The sequence below is a fragment of the Felis catus genome, chromosome B1 (assembly GCF_018350175.1).
Source record: "Felis catus isolate Fca126 chromosome B1, F.catus_Fca126_mat1.0, whole genome shotgun sequence".
NCBI lineage: Eukaryota > Metazoa > Chordata > Mammalia > Carnivora > Felidae > Felis > Felis catus.
The window spans coordinates 104,683,157-104,704,119 of record NC_058371.1 but is presented as its reverse complement, the minus strand read 5'-3'; the positions used below and the strand labels follow the sequence as shown (position 1 = coordinate 104,704,119).

At 37.4% G+C, this 20,963-nt stretch overlaps 1 protein-coding gene across 3 annotated transcripts in view; it reads left to right on the top strand.

Moving 5' to 3' along the window:
* SYNPO2 (synaptopodin 2) overlaps window positions 1–19,872 on the top strand; it is a 172,926-nt gene extending 153,054 nt beyond the window's left edge. For 2 of the 3 annotated variants that reach the window (XM_006930894.5, XM_045055922.1), the window contains exon 5: window positions 16,267–19,872. In XM_006930894.5, the coding sequence (XP_006930956.4) occupies window positions 16,267–16,803 (537 nt within the window). In that variant the 3' untranslated portion in view covers window positions 16,804–19,872. The remainder of the gene's footprint in view (window positions 1–16,266) is intronic. The other variant, XM_023252846.2, reaches the window with a different exon arrangement.
* Window positions 19,873–20,963: the final 1,091 nt, after the last annotated feature.

The window sequence follows — 20,963 nt, the reverse complement described above, 5'->3', positions numbered from 1 at the left end:
GGACAAAGGGTCAGTAACCTGGCCTTTTTAGAGTAATTGATCCCCTTGCCTGAGAAGCGTGAGCAGTTTCCAAAAACAGAGCGAAACCTCTATCTGAAGAGAGCAAACTCCCAGCTCACAGAGCAAGTGATGAAAAACAATTCTCAGAAGCTGAGTGACTGACGTAGGGAGGAACCTAGAATTCCAGCTGCCTTTAAAACCCAGGGAATTTTGGTGGGTTTTCTGGTGTACTTCTAGACTCTTTATGAGTCAGAAGCAGAAGTCAGGACTTAATCTTGAAGAGAAAAAAAAAATCAAAACAAGGTGAGATGCTGAAAATTTTATCTGAAGCCAAAATTGCTTTTGTTTCAAATACATTTCCATGGATTTAGTTCTGTTTCCCTTCTGTGCCATTTAATTACATTTTTTTCTTAAAAAGTAAAAAACAATATATCTTTCTTGAATTGCATAGCCCTCAGATTGGTAAAGAAATGTTCACAAAGCCTTCCTCTAGAGCTAAAAATCACCAAAGAATAGGCTGGCCTAATATAAGTAAAATGCTAAGCCTCATACCAGTTCTTCCACAATTAGGTCTTGTTTTATTCTTATATCACACTCAAGAGTTTATTGATGATCTTGCCCGCTGGACCACTTGTTAATGCTCATCCGATGGCACCAATTATTATTCTTCATATAAACCCCAAAAAGCTAACTAGATTTTGAATTCTACATTATGAAACATCCAGCAAAATGTTACAACTCAGTGGGTGGTATTATTGAAATAAAAAGCAAAGCAAATGATATCACTTAGAAGTTTTTATTTTAATTGTACGTTTCAGTTTACCAACCAGTAAGATTTCCTTTATATAGAGCACTTTGGTTTTAGCCAAGTATTGCCTTCACAGTGTTCGAACACACAGTTTTCCAACCCTTGTTCCCCGGGGGAAATTAAGACCTTTTCCCCACCCTGTTCCCACCTTGGAAATTCTGATTTAGTAGGTCTGGGTGGGGTCCAGGAATTTGTTCTTGTAACATACACCCCAGGTGATTCTGATGCTAATGATTGTGAACCACGCTCTGAAAAACACTTTTCTAACCCACAAAACACTTAGGTCAACCTTATTCTTTGAAACCCATAAATAATTTTCCAGTTTATCCAGTCAGACACAGCCAGACTTGTCAACTGCACCCGATTTCAAATGCTCTTGATGCCTTGTCTGAAGTGAGCAGGCATTGAAGTGCTGACCTTGCGGACTGGACTTGATACCAGAGGTCCAGGAGATGGCAGCAAACTCTCTTCCTGCTCAGAAAGTGCTTCCCAGGCAGCCATTCTAAAACTTGTGAATAATTTGCTCTAAACATTCATTTTTATTTATTTTCTTAAACAGAAGAATAAAGAGGGCCTTCAGATGTGATTTTATCTGACCCCCTGCTTCTCATCAAGGCTGAGAATAAAGATTTCTAGGAATAGAATGATACAATTTTATCATCTAGAGAAGGGACTGTACAAAGCTCCTTGGCTGTTTTTTCTTATCTCTGGGGAAAGGGATTGTGGGACTTCCCTTGGCTGTAGGGCAAGAGAGTGTGTTCTCTCCAGTCAAAAATGTTCTTACTAATACCTAACTTAAATCTCTCCTGCAGTCATCAAAACATTTTTATTTGGGGATCTAGGCTGAAGGAGAACTTTAGAGCAATTAGCCTTTTAAAATGAAAACAAAGATGATTTAAAACTTTCAAAACTAAAAAGAAATTTGTGTACTTTAAGGATCACAGGGACAAAGAGCCCAATGTTTTTGCTGTGCCTTTACTTTAAGATGGTCAAATGGTGTGGTAGATTGACAAAATGCAAAATCAGTCAGAAGCTGCTTAAATATTAGAAGAATGTACAGAACAAAGGGACAAGTAGACCCACTGAGTAGCAGCTTTGATTACCACAACAGTATTGTTTTTCAGGTCTTTGACGCACTGAAGGTTATTTCTAACACAAAAAGGATGGTGACCTCTGGAAGTTCCGTAATATGAGATAAATGTCTACTTACCAGTGGGAGGAGAAGAGACCAATGAGAGATAGGAGAGCTGGATATTTGAGGAACTCTGGTGTGGATGAGAGAGTAAACGTCACTGTTGATGAAAAAGAAATGTTAGGACTAATGAACAGAAGTTACAATGTAGTAAGTTTCAGTTTAACTTAAAACTTCAAAATCTTGATGGGGAAGAGGTGGAGAAGGAATTAACATATATATTGGACGCATAAATGTTAAGAGCTTTAATACATGTACTTAATTTCATTCTCATGACAACCTTATTTGGAGGAAAGTTACCCTTATTTTTTTTTTTAATTGATAAACAAACTGGAGCTCAAAGAGGTTAAGAAAATTGCCCAAAGTCACACAAATAGTCCTAAAATGGCATACCCACTGGCTGACTCCAAGTTTATCTTTCATAGCCTGTGCCTTTACCACTGCAATGCCTATCAGGTGTAGTGTAAAAAGAACTCCTATGTCTCATGGAAGCTGGATTGCAGGATCTCCAATCCCTTCCATCTCTGACTTTTTATAATTTGCTATATAAATATCTTCTTTTGGGGCGCCTGGGTGGCGCAGTCGGTTGAGCGTCCGACTTCAGCCAGGTCACGATCTCGCGGTCCGTGAGTTCGAGCCCCGCGTCAGGCTCTGGGCTGATGGCTCAGAGCCTGGAGCCTGTTTCCAATTCTGTGTCTCCCTCTCTCTCTGCCCCTGCCCCGTTCATGCTCTGTCTCTCTCTGTCCCAAAAATAAATAAACGTTGAAAAAAAATTAAAAAAAAAAAAAATACGGGGGGCGCCTGGGTGGCTCAGTCAGCTAAGCATCCAACTTTGGCTCAGCTTTGTGAGTTTGAGCCCCGCATCAGGCTCTGTGCTGACCACTCAGAGCCTGGAGCCTGCTTTGGTTTCTGTGTCTCCCTCCCTCTCTGCCCCTCCCCTGCTCATGCTGTCTCTCTCTGTCTCTCAAAAATAAATAAATATTAAAAAAAATTTTTTTTTTAATCTGGGTTTTTAGGTTCTGAGAGTATTTTGATGTAGTTCAATACTTTTTAAAAGCCAAGTTCAGTTTAAAACTTGACAAAATAAAATTTCTCTGTTCCTTACCTCTTTAATTCCAGGATCTTTGCCACAGGAAACACATTTTAAAATTAACTACATCAGGGGTGCCTGGGTGGCTCAGTGGGTTGGGCGGCTGACTCCAGCTCAGGTCATGATCTCGCTGTGTGTTTGAGCCCCACCTTGGGCTCTGTCCTGAGCGCTCAGAGCCTGGAGCCTGCTTCCGATTATGTGTCTCCCTCTCTCTCTCTGCCCCTTCCCTGCTTGCTCTCAGTCTCTCTCTCTCTCTTTCTCTCTCAAAAATAATAAACAATAAAAAAAAAAATTAAGTACATCATTTCTCTAATGAGAAAAAGCAGAGCTTAGAAGAGAATAATTTTTCTTTTCTTGAAGCCATGACTAGAATGATTTGCTTCGGTTCTAGCATCCGGGAAGTGTAATTATAATTACCCACGACTATTCTTGAAACACACACAGATAATGTCTGGAGGAGGGAGAGAATTGTGAAACCCAGAGCAGCCTCTAGGCCCCAGCAGCCCCAAGGTACCCTGGGGTAAGGTGAGAAACAGCTGACATGCTGTAGAGCAGAACTTCAGTAGCCTCTGCTTATCATTTCACCTGCATCACTAGACCTCCATCCTTTGTCGGTAGAGTGCTCATGTTCCATTATATAAAATTATGTCAAATGTATCATACATTCATACAGAAAGCAGTCTTTTATAAAGAAGAACCATTTAGTATTTATTTTCTTTGCTGTCACTACTCAACCTCTGTTTTGTTGTCCTTTTGTTGTTTAAATTTCTATGATATTCTACCTAGCACGGTCAACCATGGTCAATGTCAAAATCCTGTCTTATGAATGGTGCATAAATGTTTAATTATCAGTGTATCGAAGTCACATGCAGGCTTCATTTTGTGCAAAAAAAAAAAAAAAAGTACTGATCTAGACTGAACTGCATTTAGCAACTAGTTGCAACATTGAAGTTGCATTTCACCTGGAAATAACTGACCCACAGTAATAAATTAGAAGATTGTCCCTCCTGCCCCCGCCTCCTTTAGGCCCTTTAAGTGAAGAATCTGGAGATGACTTTCCTCCTAGCTAAAACACACACAAAAGCTCCATCTTAGGTCATACCCTTGTGTGACTCCTGATGGTCAACAATTGTTGGTCTACTAATCATATTTTAAAAGGAACTTACCTGCATTAAAATTACCATTTCCAAAATAGGCCAAGGTTAAGAACAAGGATAGAGCTGAAAAGTCTGAACACTACGATCAGAAAGGGTGTCATAATACTTAAGAACTAGATCAAAACAAATTTGAGCAGAAATTTTTGACAGGTGTAACTTAGGAATCTTTTTACAAATAGATAAGCTCTAGACACTTCTTTTTACATCCTTTACCTAGTGTTTTTTTTTATTTTTTTGTTTGTTTTAATGGAGAGCTGTTTAAGAATTTCAGACATACATATTATGAAAGAGCCTCTTCTCTCAATCTCAAATGTGTACTTATAAGGACCTATTTTGAAGAAATGTTCTTGGGAGACGTCTGGTAAAAGATATCTCCACATTCTTCATTTGTATTTGAAAAGTATACCATCCTGACCATCACTGTATACTCCACTTTAATCTCTTTTTCCCTCTTTGTGGCCTTTTATCTATTTCAGAAAAACAATCATTCATCTGAAAACCCCACACACTTTATGACATTCCTGTCTCTTTAAAATAAACTGACATACATGAAATTACTGCGTAAATCCCTCAGACAAGAAAGATACCATGAAATAAAACTTACCACTTGGACCAGAGAGATGTGGTAAGGCAATTAAGCAAAATTTTTCCTATTCTGTGCTTAAGGAAATAAGTTGTTGGTGATTTCCTGGATGAAGAGTTGTATTTTTTTATGCCTAATTTTAAACATCACTCTGGAGCCATGTTTTTGATGAAGGAAACATAAATATGATTTGGCAGTAAATCTTAAATTTCCCAAGAACAGTAGTTTAAACATTTTCCCCAGGGACCAGGAAATGAATCAAAGGATCTATTGCATAAGCTTAGAAACGTAATGGACAGAAAAACAGAGACAAAGATCAAGTAAGTCATTTTTCTCATACTGTATTTTCCACATCCTTGGGAAATAATGTTGTCACATGTTGCATACTTGTTGATGTGTCTTTGTCATTACCATTAACCAGCTCTAGTTTGTCAGTTTTTTTAATGCAATTAGGAGTTGTGATTGAAGGATAGCTTAAACACATGCCAGGAAGAAATCTGGAGAATGTTGTCAGGCAAAGGGCTCAGTCAAGGTTGTTAATGGCATGCATACATTTCTTAAAAATTCTTATTCCTAAAATCTTTATTGGTAAAATTTTTCTCTGGGAAAGTCAAAACCATTCTACTTAGAAATGAGTTTGCTTAAGGAGTATTAGCTCTGCATTAAATAGCAAGCAGATAAGCTATAAAATATATTTAAAAATCATCTCTCTTATCCACACTTTTTTCCTATAGGCAAATGCACATTCATGGTGACTTTTCTTTTTGTGAATGAGGGAGGGAGGCAACAGTGGCCTGGATTTGTTTTAAGAAAAGTATCTAGGGTATTATGTATAGCTAAAGCTATATTCAGACACTTAAACACATTTTAAATAGGCTTTCCAGTGTAAGTATTAATTTTATACTAAAATAATGACTCTCCTTTATTAAGTGCTTACTATATTCCAGACACTGACAGTTTTCTTTACAAAAACCTTCCACAATGTCAACAATTCATCTATTTTGTACAGGATCAACATCCTTTGTTTATTGTGGAAAAAAAAACCTTTTTTTTCTCTATAGAAACTGATGAAATATGAACTTTTAATATGTTATTCAGACTTTTACTGTTCAAATCTTCTGTGAAGAGAAAGCCTCTGTTCAGAAAATATTTTGAAATGTGTTTAAAAGATTTTATTTTTACGTTCAAGCCAATTAAAGTAGACTTTTATGAAAAACATATTTAAGGCTTTTCCCCAAGAAATACAAAAAATCAAAATGTCAATTCCAGCTCTGTAAATAGAATACAGTCTATATTAGTAGGATTATTTTCATAGGCTATAATTTCTAGAATGGCATGCTTCTTTTCTGAGGATAAAGGAGAACAAAGGGGTAAAACACTGTGGTGTAGTTCATTTCTTTTCACTAATAGATTTAATGCCTTAAAATTATTTTGATAAAATTTTATTACCTATTACTTTAATTTTTAAATTTCCCTATACAGACACATAACAGCTATGTGACCTAGGGTAACTAATTTTTATGCCTCAGTTTCCTCATTTGCAAGATGGAAATTATAGGGTTGTTGAGAGGGTTAAATGAGTTAATAGAAAAAATTGCCTAGCAGTGTGATTAGTACATAGTAGAAACTCTATGCGTTTCAGTTATTGCGATCATGGCTTCTAAGATGGAAGGGACCACAGAAGTGTATGTACAAATTCCTCCTTAACATCGGTCTTCATGACCTTAAGTTGCATGTGGTTATTTTTATTTTTTTATGACAGAGGGTTAAGAACGATCAAGAAGTCTGTATTTTGGCCCACCCAGAGCTAGCAGAGGGGTGAGGTCAGTGCGTGTTTCTGGTCAGCTCTGCTGCCTGCGTTCCGGCTTCTGGCGGGAGGGAAGCAGTGGCTGGCACAGCAGTATCTGAGGCGTGTAGTGTTAATGCCACTTCAAAGGCAAGGCTCCTCCTATTTTTATCCGGGGTCGGCAGTCTGCCTATGCAGTTGCCTCTTGAACAAAAGGTTCTGCCAGGTCTCTGACACCTTTTAAGACCTCACAGGCTCTTCTCACAATAACAAGAATAATCACCATTTGTTGTGCCAGGTGGCATTTGATTTCTAAACGAAATCTCTCCCCTACCCATAATCTTGAGACCGTAGCCAGAATTATTACCATTTTACAACCAAGGAAAGTACTACGGCTGGAGAGGTTGAAGCCTACGTAGTTCACAAGAGGCAAAGGCCGGACTCCCAGGTCACTGTGACATCCAAATTCACATTCTTTCCAATATATCATGCTTGCTTCCATTGTCATTTATAGCCCTTACCCATTCTCACAAAGGAATTTCTTTCAAACACAAAATAAACTTTTAAAAAGTGTACTGTTTTAGAACCCAGATTTAATCTAAAAGTTAATCTGAAATTAATCAAGATAAATAGTGGCAGAGCCAAGATGAGAAGCACTAGAGACAAGACGGTATCTCTTTTTTTGATGTCTGTTTTATTTATGGAACTATCTAAGCAATGTATTTCTATTCAATAATATGACTTATTAGTCCTGATTCTTTGCACTATTCTTTTTTTTTAATGTTTATTTATTTTGAGAGAGAAAGCCTATACCAGTGGGGTGAGGGGCAAAGAGAGAGAGGCAGGGAGAGAATCCCAAGCACGCTCCATGCTGTTACTGCAGAGCCCAATGTGAGGCTCAAACTCAAGAACTGTGAGATCATGACCTGAGCCGAAATCAAGAGTCAGCTGCTTAACCAACTTAGCCACTCAGGTGCCCCTGCACTATTCTGTTTTTTTTTTCAAATGTTTTATTTATTTTTTGAGAGAGAGAGAAAGCAAGCAGGGGAGGGGCAGAGAGAGAGAGAGAGCAGGACAGAGGATCCAAAGTGGACTCTGAGCTAACGGCAGCAAGCCCAATGCAGGGCTTGAACTCATGAACCATGACCTGAGCCGAAGTCAGAAGCTAAATAGTGCCCCAACCCCTGCAATATTCTTGATGAGAAACATAATGCTGCCTATTTTCGTCTAAAGATACAGGCACTCTCCTCCATTTTTTAGATAAGAGAGTACTACAACAGAATTTCCAAAAACTCCACTGGTGAAGAAAATTTAAGATCCTCTTTAGAAAAGCAGGTTTCAGGGAATATGAGTTAGAGACTATTTAATTAAGAGAGTAGAAGAAAAATGACCTTAATATTCTCCTTATCCCTTGACGTCGAGCTTGACTATATGTAAATCATCTCAAAGGAGCATTTATCCTACATTTAAAGATCTCTAGATATAGGAATTCTACATCTTTATGGAAAAATATCTCTCCTGTTAACCTGCTTCCCTATCAGGAAAGTTAATCCAAGACTCCTGAAAGCTAGACGTGCCCCTGAAAAATTAGTTAGTAGAAAGTGCCGTTTTCTACACTTGCTTGCAGTCTCATGATAAATGGTAAATCAACTTTCAGCTTTCTCTTCTATAATTCTAACTAATCCCAATGTCCATTATCTTTTTCTTCTTAGGTCTTACCTTTTAAATCCTGTAAATGTATTTTACACTCTCTTTGGGATTCGTGCATAAAATTCTATGACTTTCCTCATCTGGGGAGTCAGAACAGCTTAAAACCCCTCACATTTGCACTGACCTAAATGCAAATCATTTTACTTGCATGTTAAAATCTTCTACCTGTTTAGAAAAACCAATGTTTGTAAATATTGATCAATCCTACTTGTTTTGACAAACATGGCTTGGTGTGCATATTGGTGTGTGTGTAGTGAGGGTGGTGGGGATGAGTCTGTGTGAGTCCATCACCACATGTAACTGATGTGAAAGGGCTACATCTTGGGCATGACCTAGAATTTTTGTGAAACTAACAAAGTTTCTTGGATTTAGCAGTCTGATACAGAAACTTCATTCGTTCAACAAATACTTACTAAACATCTACTTGCCAGGCACTGTTTTAGGTCTACGGATGTCTAAATGAATAAAACAGAATAAAACAATAACTCTTACATGGAGCTAAATTCTAGTGGGAGGAAGCACATACACAAAATGATTAAATAAAGTATTTATTATGTTAAATAAGCATAAGTCAAAAGGGAGAAATAAAACAGGGAAGGGGATAGGGAATTTTGAGAGAGAGAGACAGACAGGCAGACAGACAATAACCAAATAGTGATCCTATGATATTTGAGTAAGGCCTGAAGGAAATGAAACAGAAGTCATACTGATGTCTGAAGTACTATGTTCCAGGCTGTGTACCAAGCAAATGTAAAGGTCCTGAGCCAGGAGTGTGTTTGGTGTGTTAAAAAAAAAAAAAATAGCAGAGGCCCATGTGGCTAGATCCAAGTGAGAGGGAGAGAGCAGGAGGAGATGAAATCAGAGACGTGAGGAGGGGTGGGGCCAGCAGACTTTACAGGGTCTTGTGGGTCAAGGAGAGGACTTTGATTTTCCTTTTTGAAATGAGAAGCCATGAGAGGATTTTAAACAGAGGACTAAGTGACAGAATCTGGCTTAGGTTTTAACAGGATAATTTTGGCTGGAACCAGGGAAACCAATTAGGAGACCATAGCAACAATCCAGGCAAGATTATGATGCTTCAGCCTAGGATGGTGCCAGTGGAGGCATGAGAAATGGTTGCAGACTGGATGTATTTTAAAGTCAGCACTGACAGATCAGGTGTGGAGTGTAAGAGAAGAGGGAAGCGTCAATAATGACTTCCAAGATTTTGACGTACGAATGGGAAGCTGGAGAATTCCTGGTGCTTTCTTCCATTCATGTGCCTCTTCATAGTCCTCAGCTTTTTAGAAATTCTTATGAATGATTGTAATTAAAATTTTTTTTAATGTTTTCTTATTTTTCAGAGAGAGAGAGAAAAAGAGAGAGAGAGAGAATGATCGGGGCGGGGGGAGAGGGAGAGAGAGAGGGAGACACAGAATCCAAAGCAGGCTCCAGGCTCTGAGCTGTCAGCACAGAGCCCGATGCAGGGCTCAAACTCACAAGCTGTGAGATCATGACCTGAGCTTTAGTTGGTCGCTTAACCAAGCAGGGAGGGGCAGTGAGAAAGGGGAGACACAGAATCTGAAGTAGAGAAATTCTTACGAATGATTTAAAAGGCAAATGAACTGTCATTTATTTCTGTTTGCCTCTGTTGGCATTTGCTTATGATAAAGGATATGTTTGTGATGAATATTTACTGATCATGTGTTTAAGAAAGTTGTTGAAGGAGTTGAAATAACATTTGTCAGTTGGAGACACTTTCGCTATGAATATTTAAGCAGGAATTCAGTCAAGAGAATTTTTTGGCTTTCAGGGTTTATAGTATGAAATAATTTGAACTTCAAAATATATCATACTAAACTTCTTTGGCTTCTAGGGCAAAATAATTCAGTTGCATTGGTTTGGAATTCACTTCATTGTCCTAAGTAAACCTCAGACTACACTTCTTTTTTATTTATTTAAAAAATTTTTCATGTTTATTTATTTATTTTAATTTTTTTTATTTATTTTTGAGACAGAGAGAGACAGAGCATGAACGGGGGAGGGTCAGAGATAGAGGGAGACACAGAATTGGAAGCAGGCTCCAGGCTCTGAGCCATCAGCCCAGAGCCCGACGCGGGGCTCGAACTCACAGACCGCGAGATCGTGACCTGAGCTGAAGTTGGATGCTTAACCAACTGAGCCACCCAGGCGCCCCATGTTTATTTATTTTTGAGAGAGAGAGAGTGGGAGCAGAGAGGGGAAGGGGCAGAGGGAGAGACACACAGAATCCAAAGCAGGCTCCAGCACAGATCCTGATGTAGGGCTTGAACCCATGAACTGTGAGATCATGACCTGAGCTGAAGTTGGACACTTAACCAACTGAGCCACCCAGACACCCCTATATTTCTCTTTTAAATGTTAAATGTTTCCTGCCAGCTGAATTGATCACTAGACAGTTTGATAAGGAAGCTAACTAAACTGCTTCATTAACTGCTTTATGTGGATAAATCAACATTTAATTGACATGAGAAGTTGGTTATGTTACACTAAGAACGGCCCTCAGCAACTCTGAGCTTTGTAGGTGACTTGAGTGTAGAGCCCCTTGTGTGTCTCACTTTCACATAAAGGGAATGTGTCTAAGTGTGATGTATTCCCTGTACCCTGGCACTTGCTTGTTCTTGTGACAAATGGAAGATGGCAGCATTAATTCATCCAAACCCAATCACAATTTAAATAATTCTTTCCAAAATTTCTAAGATTTCATTTCATTTAGCTTGCTTGGATTTGCATTTTTATAAAAAAAGAAGTTTTCTCAAAACAATTTCATTGCAAGTATAGTCTAACATTTGATTAAGATCTCTGGAATGAAACTATGTGTGTCCAACTTCCCCACTCCAACATGTACTAGCTTTCTACCCTTGGGGAAGTTACTTACCTTCTTTAAGTCTCACTGTCCTTGTCCTTGTCCCTGAAACTAGGGATAATAATAGCTCCTACTTCATGGGGTTGTTTTGAGGATTATATGAAATACTCTATGTAAGTCAGTTAGTAGCCACCTATTGACACAGAGTGTGAGCTGTTAATATTGGCTACTATTAAAGGCAGAGGTAGGAAAATGCCTCCTTTGTGTTTAGCCTTTGGTGGGAATATATAACACCAGGTGATTCTTGAATTCAGTGGGTATCTGCAGTTTTTGCTGCATGCATTATATTGGGCTGGCTAAAGATTAGCATGTTCTTTCATGTGTTGAACACTTAAAGGACATACTACTCTAAATAAACACAGTTTGAATGTTCTACATGCAATGTCCACGGTGCCATCTGCCAGATGACAGGGCCCCTCAGTCAGTTTGAATGATGTCTTCATTGGTTTGCCTTTGGTGTTTGTGTTTATGTATCTAAATCTACTTAAGAAGATAAAGATATTATATCTGAATTCACCTTACCTAACAGGAGGAAGAAGGATGCAAAACACTTGAGAGAATGACCACCATAGATGTTATTTCTCCTTAGTTTGAAAATGAGAGATGGCTACGGGATAGTGAAGGGGTCCAAAGAGGGTGGAAGTAACTGGAAATATGTGAAGAAAAGACTGTATAGGAGTAGAAGCAGATGTATTTTACGCTTTTAAGATCACTGGGGTAAAGTTATGGGAGGCAAAATTTGGTTCACTATAAGGAGGAAGTTCTCAACAGTTAAAGCCTAAGGATTGAGCAAGATGCCATGAAAACAAGTGAGTCCCCTGCTCCAGAGCAAGGTCTGAGTGAGGTATAAGATTTCAACTCATAAGACTATTTGAATTTCTTGGAATTAACTAGAAAATTTTTTTCATTCTATTTTTAGCCTAAATTTCATTTTTAAAAGAAAATGAGAGAAGGACCTTTGTGGTCTATTGAAAATGGTAATGTGATATAATAGGATATTAAAGCAAAAGTTCTCCCAAGGCCCTCATATACAGAGATGCTGCACTCTAAAGTCTGATTTGAGACTAAACTATAAACTCTACAAAGAACACGGCAGGAAGCCACTCCCACAGTTCTGGAACCACCCAGTCAGGTCTAGGTTATTATAAGGGATCAGAGTATGTCAAGGAGAGAAGATTTCGTGAGGAAGAATTCTGGCTGCCATAAACCACAGGGTGTATGTTTGGAGTAGGTGGAGGTGAAGGGGTCTCCACCCCTTTGAGAGAAGAATTTCATAGTGGCTTCTCACAGAGGTTGAGATGAGATACCTGCATGAGGACAGACAGGAGGACAGAGTGGATTGGGGTCTGACACCCTCCCAAGAAATCTGGAAGGTGAGGGATGAACTGAAAATTTGTTTTGGCAAAGAACCAGGAAATCTGCTGCTATACCTCCAAAGGCAAATGATGTGTGCTCCCCCATGGACCACAGCAGGCCAGGAGTGAAGGAAAGCTGGATAGGGTTGTCTTGGGTCCTCTTCAAATGGACCCTTGTAGCGTCAGCTTCCTAGGGGATGCAGAATGAGTCACAAGTTATCAGCTAACATAGGGATGAGTTGGCATGAATTGAGGACTACAAGCAAAATGTCCCCACTGATAGGCATCTTCAAAGATCCCATGAAAGTTTCCTCATCTGGACCTAGAGTGGAAAGCCAGGTCATGATGTTATCAAATCAAGTAAAATTTCTCTTCTGCTCTTTTTCTCTTTTCCATCCTTGTACTCTAAGCCCAGGGAGCAAGAAGTCCCAGTTAGTAAGCTGGGGGAGGAGAGGGAAAAAAGCATGGAGAAGCCAACCACAAAGCCTTCCCTGAAGGAAAGAGGTCTTCCTGAAACAGGAAGAGATTTAACTCGAAATTGAGATTGGAGTTTGTTACTGCAAGGGATGGAATATTCTATTTTGAAATAAACTAGTTTGGGTAACCTAACGCGACCACAGGACTATTCCTAAAAGAAAGCAGAACGCCACAGTGCCTGCTAAATTTTCACCTAGTGACAGTGGAAAAACGTCTTTAATTAAAAAAAAAAAAGGGGGGGTGGCAGGAGACAAAAACAAAGAAGCCGTTTGGTGATACAGCAGACATAATGCTCACGGAACATATTAGGTACTGTTAAGTGCTTGCATATCAAAAATTTTAAGTTCTTCAGATAATAATACAACCCATGGTGGAAACAACAACCAAGGATCTAACCCATGTTATGCTAGGATTCTACCATCAGACATTCAAACTCCAGAATAGAAGAAACACCTCTGTTATTTTCAGGTCCCTTTGGTCATTTCTGGCTCAGGGTATATCATATGGCTTCCTTTAGCCAGGCAAGCAGAGAACAGCATGAGCCTTGGGACAGAGAGCAGGAGGAAATTGTACCAAGGAACAAGATGTGAAAATTGCTTTGGGGAAATATGTTAAAATTAGGGGTTTGCATGCAGGCAGGGACTAGAGGACTGCAATATTTTAGGCACAAAGAGAAACAACAATGTACCAAAAGAACTATTTATGCCACCTCTGTGTCTCCGTAACAATTTGTAAGTTATGTGCTATTGTTGGCTTAAAGGACTATGAAGGCATGTTTGTAGTCTGAGGAATATGTAGAAAAGCAGTAGTCATTTTTCTCATTGAGGTAATTGTACTCTTCCTTCAGGACCTTCACTATATTTGGCATATGTGTCTTCTACAGGAGATTTTTTTTTTTTAATTTCAATGCTACTTAAAATTTTTCCTCAGAAAGCCTTGACTTAACTCTTTCAGTATCATACCTCAGAGTTCTACTTTTTGCTCACATGTTCAACTGATGAACATTTATGCCTTAGCTGAAAAACAAAATCTCTGATCTCTTTGTTATTAGAATATCATTCAACAATGTTTTTGAACTGATTTCTGTTAAGTTTCCATTCTTCTGAAGATCTTCAAGGTAAGAAGGTGAGAGAAAAAATGGACAATAAAATTTTCACTTTCATCCAGTGTTTTGGATGTCCTATCACTGAAATGTATGTGTCCATTTGTACATAATTATTTCACATATATTGATAATTATTTCCTTTTGTACTTATTAGCCAGTGATGTTAGTCACCTATATGTATATTCAGGATCACCTCCTATATTTCTATAGAGTCTTAGATCCTTTTATTAACATCCTTTCAAGTCTCTATTGTTTTAAAGACTTGACTAAAACAGGTCCATGAGGTGTTATATCTGATCAAAGATCACAAAAAGCGGGTATCACTGGAATTTGAAAACTTCACAGACTCTATAGACCAATGTGTTCTCTTTCTTCTATTAGTAAGGACAAAAGGGAGACATAGACATATACCATGAGAGACCAGAGCTAAATATTTCTCTATCATATTGAATGGTAATACTTCTCACAGTTTAGAAAATTCCCTATTGATCCTGTCAAGATAGGTAAAGAGTCTCTTCTCTAAAGTGACCTTCCATGATTGACTACCTTGCCACGGCAAAGCTAAAAACAGTACTTTGTTGTATGTTTCCTGAGGGCAAGGACTCCATTTAAATCATCTTGGTATTTCCAGACTCATAGATGAATGTGCCTGGAAAATATTAGGTGTTCAACAAAATTTTTGTTAAATGAATGAAACCAATGCATAAATAATGTGAAATGAAAATCAAATCCAGGATGGTGACTAAAAAATGGCGTTGTTCCCCCTCCCTGATTATATACTCCAGAGAACTATTATTAGATCTAGGTTAGGATAAAGAGATTAATGAAGACAAGTTTTTGTTAGGATTCAACCATTATTACTGAAATTTTAATGGTAAAAAAGAGAGAGGCCAGATTCATTATATTAACCTCCTTATTCTTGATATGCAAGCCAAGAATGAACCATCTACCTTCTTTGTGTGTCTAATGGGAAAAAAAAAAAGCAAACCATTTGAATCTAAGACAGTTTGTCAAATCCAGATGTTGGTGTTCACTTAAAATTTAAGAACTGGTTAAGAAAGAAAAGCTGTTGAAACCATTTATGAAATCTGGATGCATTTTTAAGCGTGGCAGTGCTTTTTGTTCCAGAAACACACAATGTTATATAATACTTTTAACGTTGACTCATTTCCCCTAGGTGTACATTTGCCACTTTTTGCCAGAAGTTTGTCTAAGAGGTTTCATGCAGAAGGAAATGTGTGAGGAAGTCAAGTAAGATAACTAGTCTTCAGGGTTCCTAGAAATACAGAAGAGGCAAAAGAAGAGAGAATACAAGAGTTTCCTATAAATTATATTTCTTCATACTGACAAACCAAATATTTAACATACACAAGGGGATGTTGCAGGGACACAAACTCTCAAAGAAATAAGGAATATAATATGCATAAAAGGAAGCAAAATACAAATGAAACAAGTGACAAGAATGTTTCTTTGAGATATGGGCAATCTCCCATGCATAGGTAATAAAGATACACATAATGATCAGCACTGTATAAATAGATTTTGAAAAGAAAAAGACCATCCACTCCATTAGATCAGCAATGTTAAATACAACTAAGTAGCTCTTGGGATTTTGTTTTTGTTTTTGTTTTTCCTGTATTTGGTGGACCAAAGTAAGATAACAGATTGAAAGTCACTTGGGAAAAGTAAAATGCCCAGTAGTTCATGGCCTGTTTCTGGGGTAGTCAATATGTTTTGTTTATTTTGTACCAGGAAAACAGGACCTGAATAAGGGTGGGCTGTGTGTGTTGATATGGATATGTGGAGGGCAGATAAGTAAGGGTGGCTCCCAGTAATAACAGAGTCCATGTGGTGGTGGTTGTGCCTAAGAGAGATGGTAGTGATTGGAGCTATGAGTTTAGAGATGGAGAGCAACAATGAAGTCCTAAGTGAACACCAAGTCCCAGACCAGAGATAATAATACACCAGGCAGAAGCAGCCTGTCTTGGCTTTAGGACTAAGCATTTTGGAGATTTGATTTTTACAGTGCTCAATGATGTTGCCAAGATTACTTTGGAATAATAATCAATCAGTACAAACAAAAATAAATGAGATATACTAACATTTTCATTGTTTCTAGGAGATTGGACGCTCCCTTTCTCTTCCTGGAAGACCAGTCCCACCCACCATCTCCACAACATCTCCTTGGATATACCAGCCTGCTTATAGCTACTCTAGCAAACCAACTGATGGGCTAGAGAAAGCAAACAAGAGACTAACTCCTTGGGAAGCAGCAGCAAAGTCTCCTCTTGGTCTAGTGGATGATGCCTTTAAGCCCAGAAACATCCAAGAATCCATTGTGGCAAATGTGGTCTCAGCAGCTCGGAGGAAGGTGCTCCCAGGGCCCTCAGATGATTGGAATAAGAGACTGTCCTGTGTTCCTCAAGCCCAGAAAGCCAGTATGGGCTCATTCGCAAGGCAAGAGTATAATGTTGCATCCTTACCTGATAATAATATGCCCACCAACTCCCAATATGGTTCACAGGTCTCATATGCGTATTATAGGCAGCCTTCCAGAAATGATTCTGAAATAATGTCCATGGAAACTAGGTCAGATTACTGTCTTTCAATAGCTGATTACAACTACAACCCACACCCAAGGGGATGGAGACGCTAAACATGAAGCTTAGAAGAACTATCATGTGTCATCTGTAATAGTAGTTTTTAAATGTTCCTTTGTAGGACTTTTCACTTTTCCAGTAGATTTAGATGCACTTTTGGTCTTGGCTTGTTCTCAGAAGTCATTTTTTTTGAGTTTATGTGTGTGTGTGTGTGTGTGTGTGTGTGTGTATGCACATGTGAGTGATCTCTTCCTTGCACATGTGAGTCTGCTCATGATAGAGAATTTCTTAGAGGAAAAAGTTAATTTTCTGCCTTGATGTGCTGGCATGTATATCTAATTCATAATCTTTATTCCATTTATTCCATTAATATGGGGTAGTCTAAGCAACTAAACACTGCTCAATGAAAGTGAAATTGTGTATATTCCCCTATGTGTCTTAGACCAGGAAGGAATTAATGAAATATGATGTACTAATTGTCATTAGCAGTAATAGCAAGGAATATAATGTTGGAGAAGTTTTCAATGAGAGCATGCCATTGAATGATAATTATTTTTAAAAAGGATTTCCTTGATGTTATTTTCAGAAGTTCTCTGAAACATTTTCAAAAATCCAATGAAACTGGATTTTTTTTAGATTTGAAATATGGGTGTTCTCAGAAAGAAAGAAATATTTAAGAGTAAGATAATTATACAACTCAGAAGGACTTTTGAGGCAAATTGTGTAATGTATGGGGAATAGAAAGACTTGAGTAGAGAATTTATTTTTAATCTATTTAAAGCCAGCAGCCCAAGGCCAGAATAGACTCTGGGTTCAGGTATCCTCATTTGTCAGATGGAAGATCAGATTATTTAATCTCTTATATCTTTCACAGACCTGATATTCTTGGATTCTCTCATTGGTAGAATGGCCTTTGGTGCATTATTCAGTTTTGATGTTCATTATATAAATATAGGATTAATTTAGGAGTGGGTTAGCTCATCAGTGTCACTACATGTATAATGAAAGGTCCAAAAGGAATTGTTGGGAGACTGGTTTTGTGCTACGTGTTACATGGAGTGAGGGTTGATGTGAAGAAAAAAACTATTAATGGATTTAAGGAAGTGGTAGATGGATGTGTCTGTTATTATGCTACTGTAGGTCATGACCATTTATTTAGTTAAAGAAAACATGCCGCAGGAGCCTATGCAACAAGTAGTGTTTCTTTAGAAGGCCATCATTAGGATGTTCAAAGGAAGCTGAACAGCTGCTTGGTCAATTTCATGACCCATGCCTTGTTAGCACGACCATGAGACAATCAAACACCTGCTCCTTACTGCCAGACCCACAAAGTATTCGGTACAAGGAAATTCAAAGCATTTGACATCACAAACAAGAATCGAGAGGATTTTAAAATTAAAAAAAACATTTTGAGTATTCAAAACTTTGTTAGATTTTTAAATGTGATTATTTTGCTTTGTTTGACCTTTTAGCTCTTGAACTTATCATTATAATGGTGTCTTTCACAGAATAAAACTTAAAAAAGAAAAAAATTTCCAGTCTATTAAGTGATTCCTTATCTTGGAAATAGAAGATTAAAAGTTTGAAGAAATTATAAGTTCTTTTATTGATGGATCCAACCAGGTACTAATTTGTTTAGTTAAAAAGAAAAGATAAATACTTTCTAACATTATAGTGCTAAATTTTCTTAAATTTATATACTGTTAATTCTCTCAAACTATAAAATATAATTATAGACTCCTAAGACTTTCTATGGCATCCTACAAAATAATGCCTGGTATATTAGTCAGCAAATTCTCAGGAATCCCCCACATTAAAGTCTTATTTGCTTCAAACTTAATTATTTTGGCTGAATCATTCTAGATGTCACTGTCTTAATCTAAGGGTCATTTAGCAGAAAACACTACCGACAGGATCAGATCCTATATTGTTGCTTTCTTTTATAAATGCTAGAAGTGATATCCATTACTCCTAAGATTTAATATACTCCAACTCCAGAAACTAATATACATTATATTATTCACTAAAACTTCCACTGGACTCAAAACAAAAAACAGATATTTTAAACTTAAATATTATTATAATAAAACAGCCATTTCCCTCTTTTCATGTGCTAGATCAAAATTATCATTTTTTTGAAGCTATCTGAATTTATTGTAGACATCAAGAGAAAAGCAATACATGGCAGGAAAGTTGTACAGTCTTCGCTCACAAAGAAATGAACATCTCCTATTTTTATTAGAAATTGATGTTTCAAGAAGTCACACTTTGCAGATAGAATTCTGCAAAGCAAAAGTGCCAATGTCAAATCATCACAAAACGTATTGTGGGTATTTATCTCCAGGTTACTTAAAAAGAAGTAGTTAGATGTGTGATTCAAGCTGATGTGTGAGACGGGAGACCTGCCACGCTGAGATCTGATTCCTATGAGTAAGAAAACCTTGAATCTATATGATAAAAACAGCATTTTTAGAAGAGCTCTTGCTTATAAATATATACCACATTTGTTAAGATAGTTTTCTACTACTAGCAATCACATAGGTAGACAGAGTTCCTGTTTTACCATGGATTAAAAAGCATGCCCTAAAATACTACAGTATGTCAGTCATAGGGACACTAATTTGTCACCTTTTCTCCATCTTGAGTTTAAATACCACATCACTGCATGTGTGTGAAGTGTCTGCTATTAAAATGATTTAGATTTTGTCTAGTATCTTGAATTTTAAAAACGCATGGATTCTAGTCCACTTATTTCTGAATATATCTCTTTTATGTTCTGCCACCATCACTCACATTGGAAGAGGCCACCCTGTTAGGGCTCAAGCATATATATGTACTAATGAATTGAAACTTTGGATAAAATATTGTATCAAATAGGCTTAGCTATTATAATTAGAGAGGAACTGTAGAAATATTCATTTTTTAAGAGAAAGTAGATTTTCACATTTGATTTCTATTCAAAGTAGAAGTATCTACACTGTCCACACTTTTCTATTAAAAATGACTAGGTTCTTCTACTAATTAGATTGATATTTCCAACTGTGTTTATCCCAAAAGACTGTATTTGAAAGCTACATACTGAAATTCAAAGTTGTATTAGTAATAAAAAATAACTTGAAAATCAACTTAAAGAGTGTTTTCATTTTTCCTTATAAAATATTATTTGAATTAGTTTTCACCCCAAAGAAATTGGATTTGATATACTCTAAATCCAAACGTTGACATATATTATTATATACATTATATTATTAATTACATTATTATAATTATATTACATACATTACATTACTAATCTTATCTACTACCTATTTTTAAATTTTAGTTTCCATAATATAAGCTTCCAGACACATCAAAAGAATTTCATGCCAATTGGCAACATTTTAACTGTTACTTAGAAACTTTAGAAAAAAGCTTCCCTAAAGATATGATCAACTTGACATGTAAACTAAGAAGTTTGGGATCCAAACATAAATTAATATTATTCTTTACTAATTCTTTCCGCATATTATATTAAAAATTAGTCATAAGCACAAGCACAGCCAATGTAATATGACCTGATAACATGTTGGTTGTATTTGTAAAGTTGCTCTGGACTCACTCAGACAATCTATCATGTTTGTCATTCCAAAAATGGCTCTTCCTATATAATATTAAAACTAATCAGCTGCTGGGGTGCCTGGGTGGCGCAGTCGGTTAAGCGTCCGACTTCAGCCAGGTCACGATCTCGTGGTCTGTGAGTTCGAGCCCCGTGACAGGCTCTGGGCTGATGGCTCAGAGCCTGGAGCCTGTTTCCGATTCTGTGTCTCCCTCTCTCTCTGCCCCTCCCCCGTTCATGCTCTGTCTCTCTCTGTCACAAAAATAAATAAATGTTGAAAAAGAAAAAAACTAATCAGCTGGAATGTGAGCTCTCTGGTCAATTGGTATCATACAGCACAGCTTTTTCATACTTTATTTCTTTTATTTCTTTTTTTTTTCTGGTAAATTCTGAATAGAATGGCTGTTTTTGACATTCTGATTATATATGTGTGTGTGTGTGTGTGTGTGTGTGTGTGTGTGTGTATTTAAAGGGCCAACACAGGTAACATACTTCAAAAATGAGGACTGTTTTAAAGATTAAAATGACCTAAGAGTAGTAACACTATATTGTCTTAAGATACTAATGCCATAGAAAACTCCCCTTTTTTCTGAGGAATTCCTAGTGCTTTGTAGACTATAC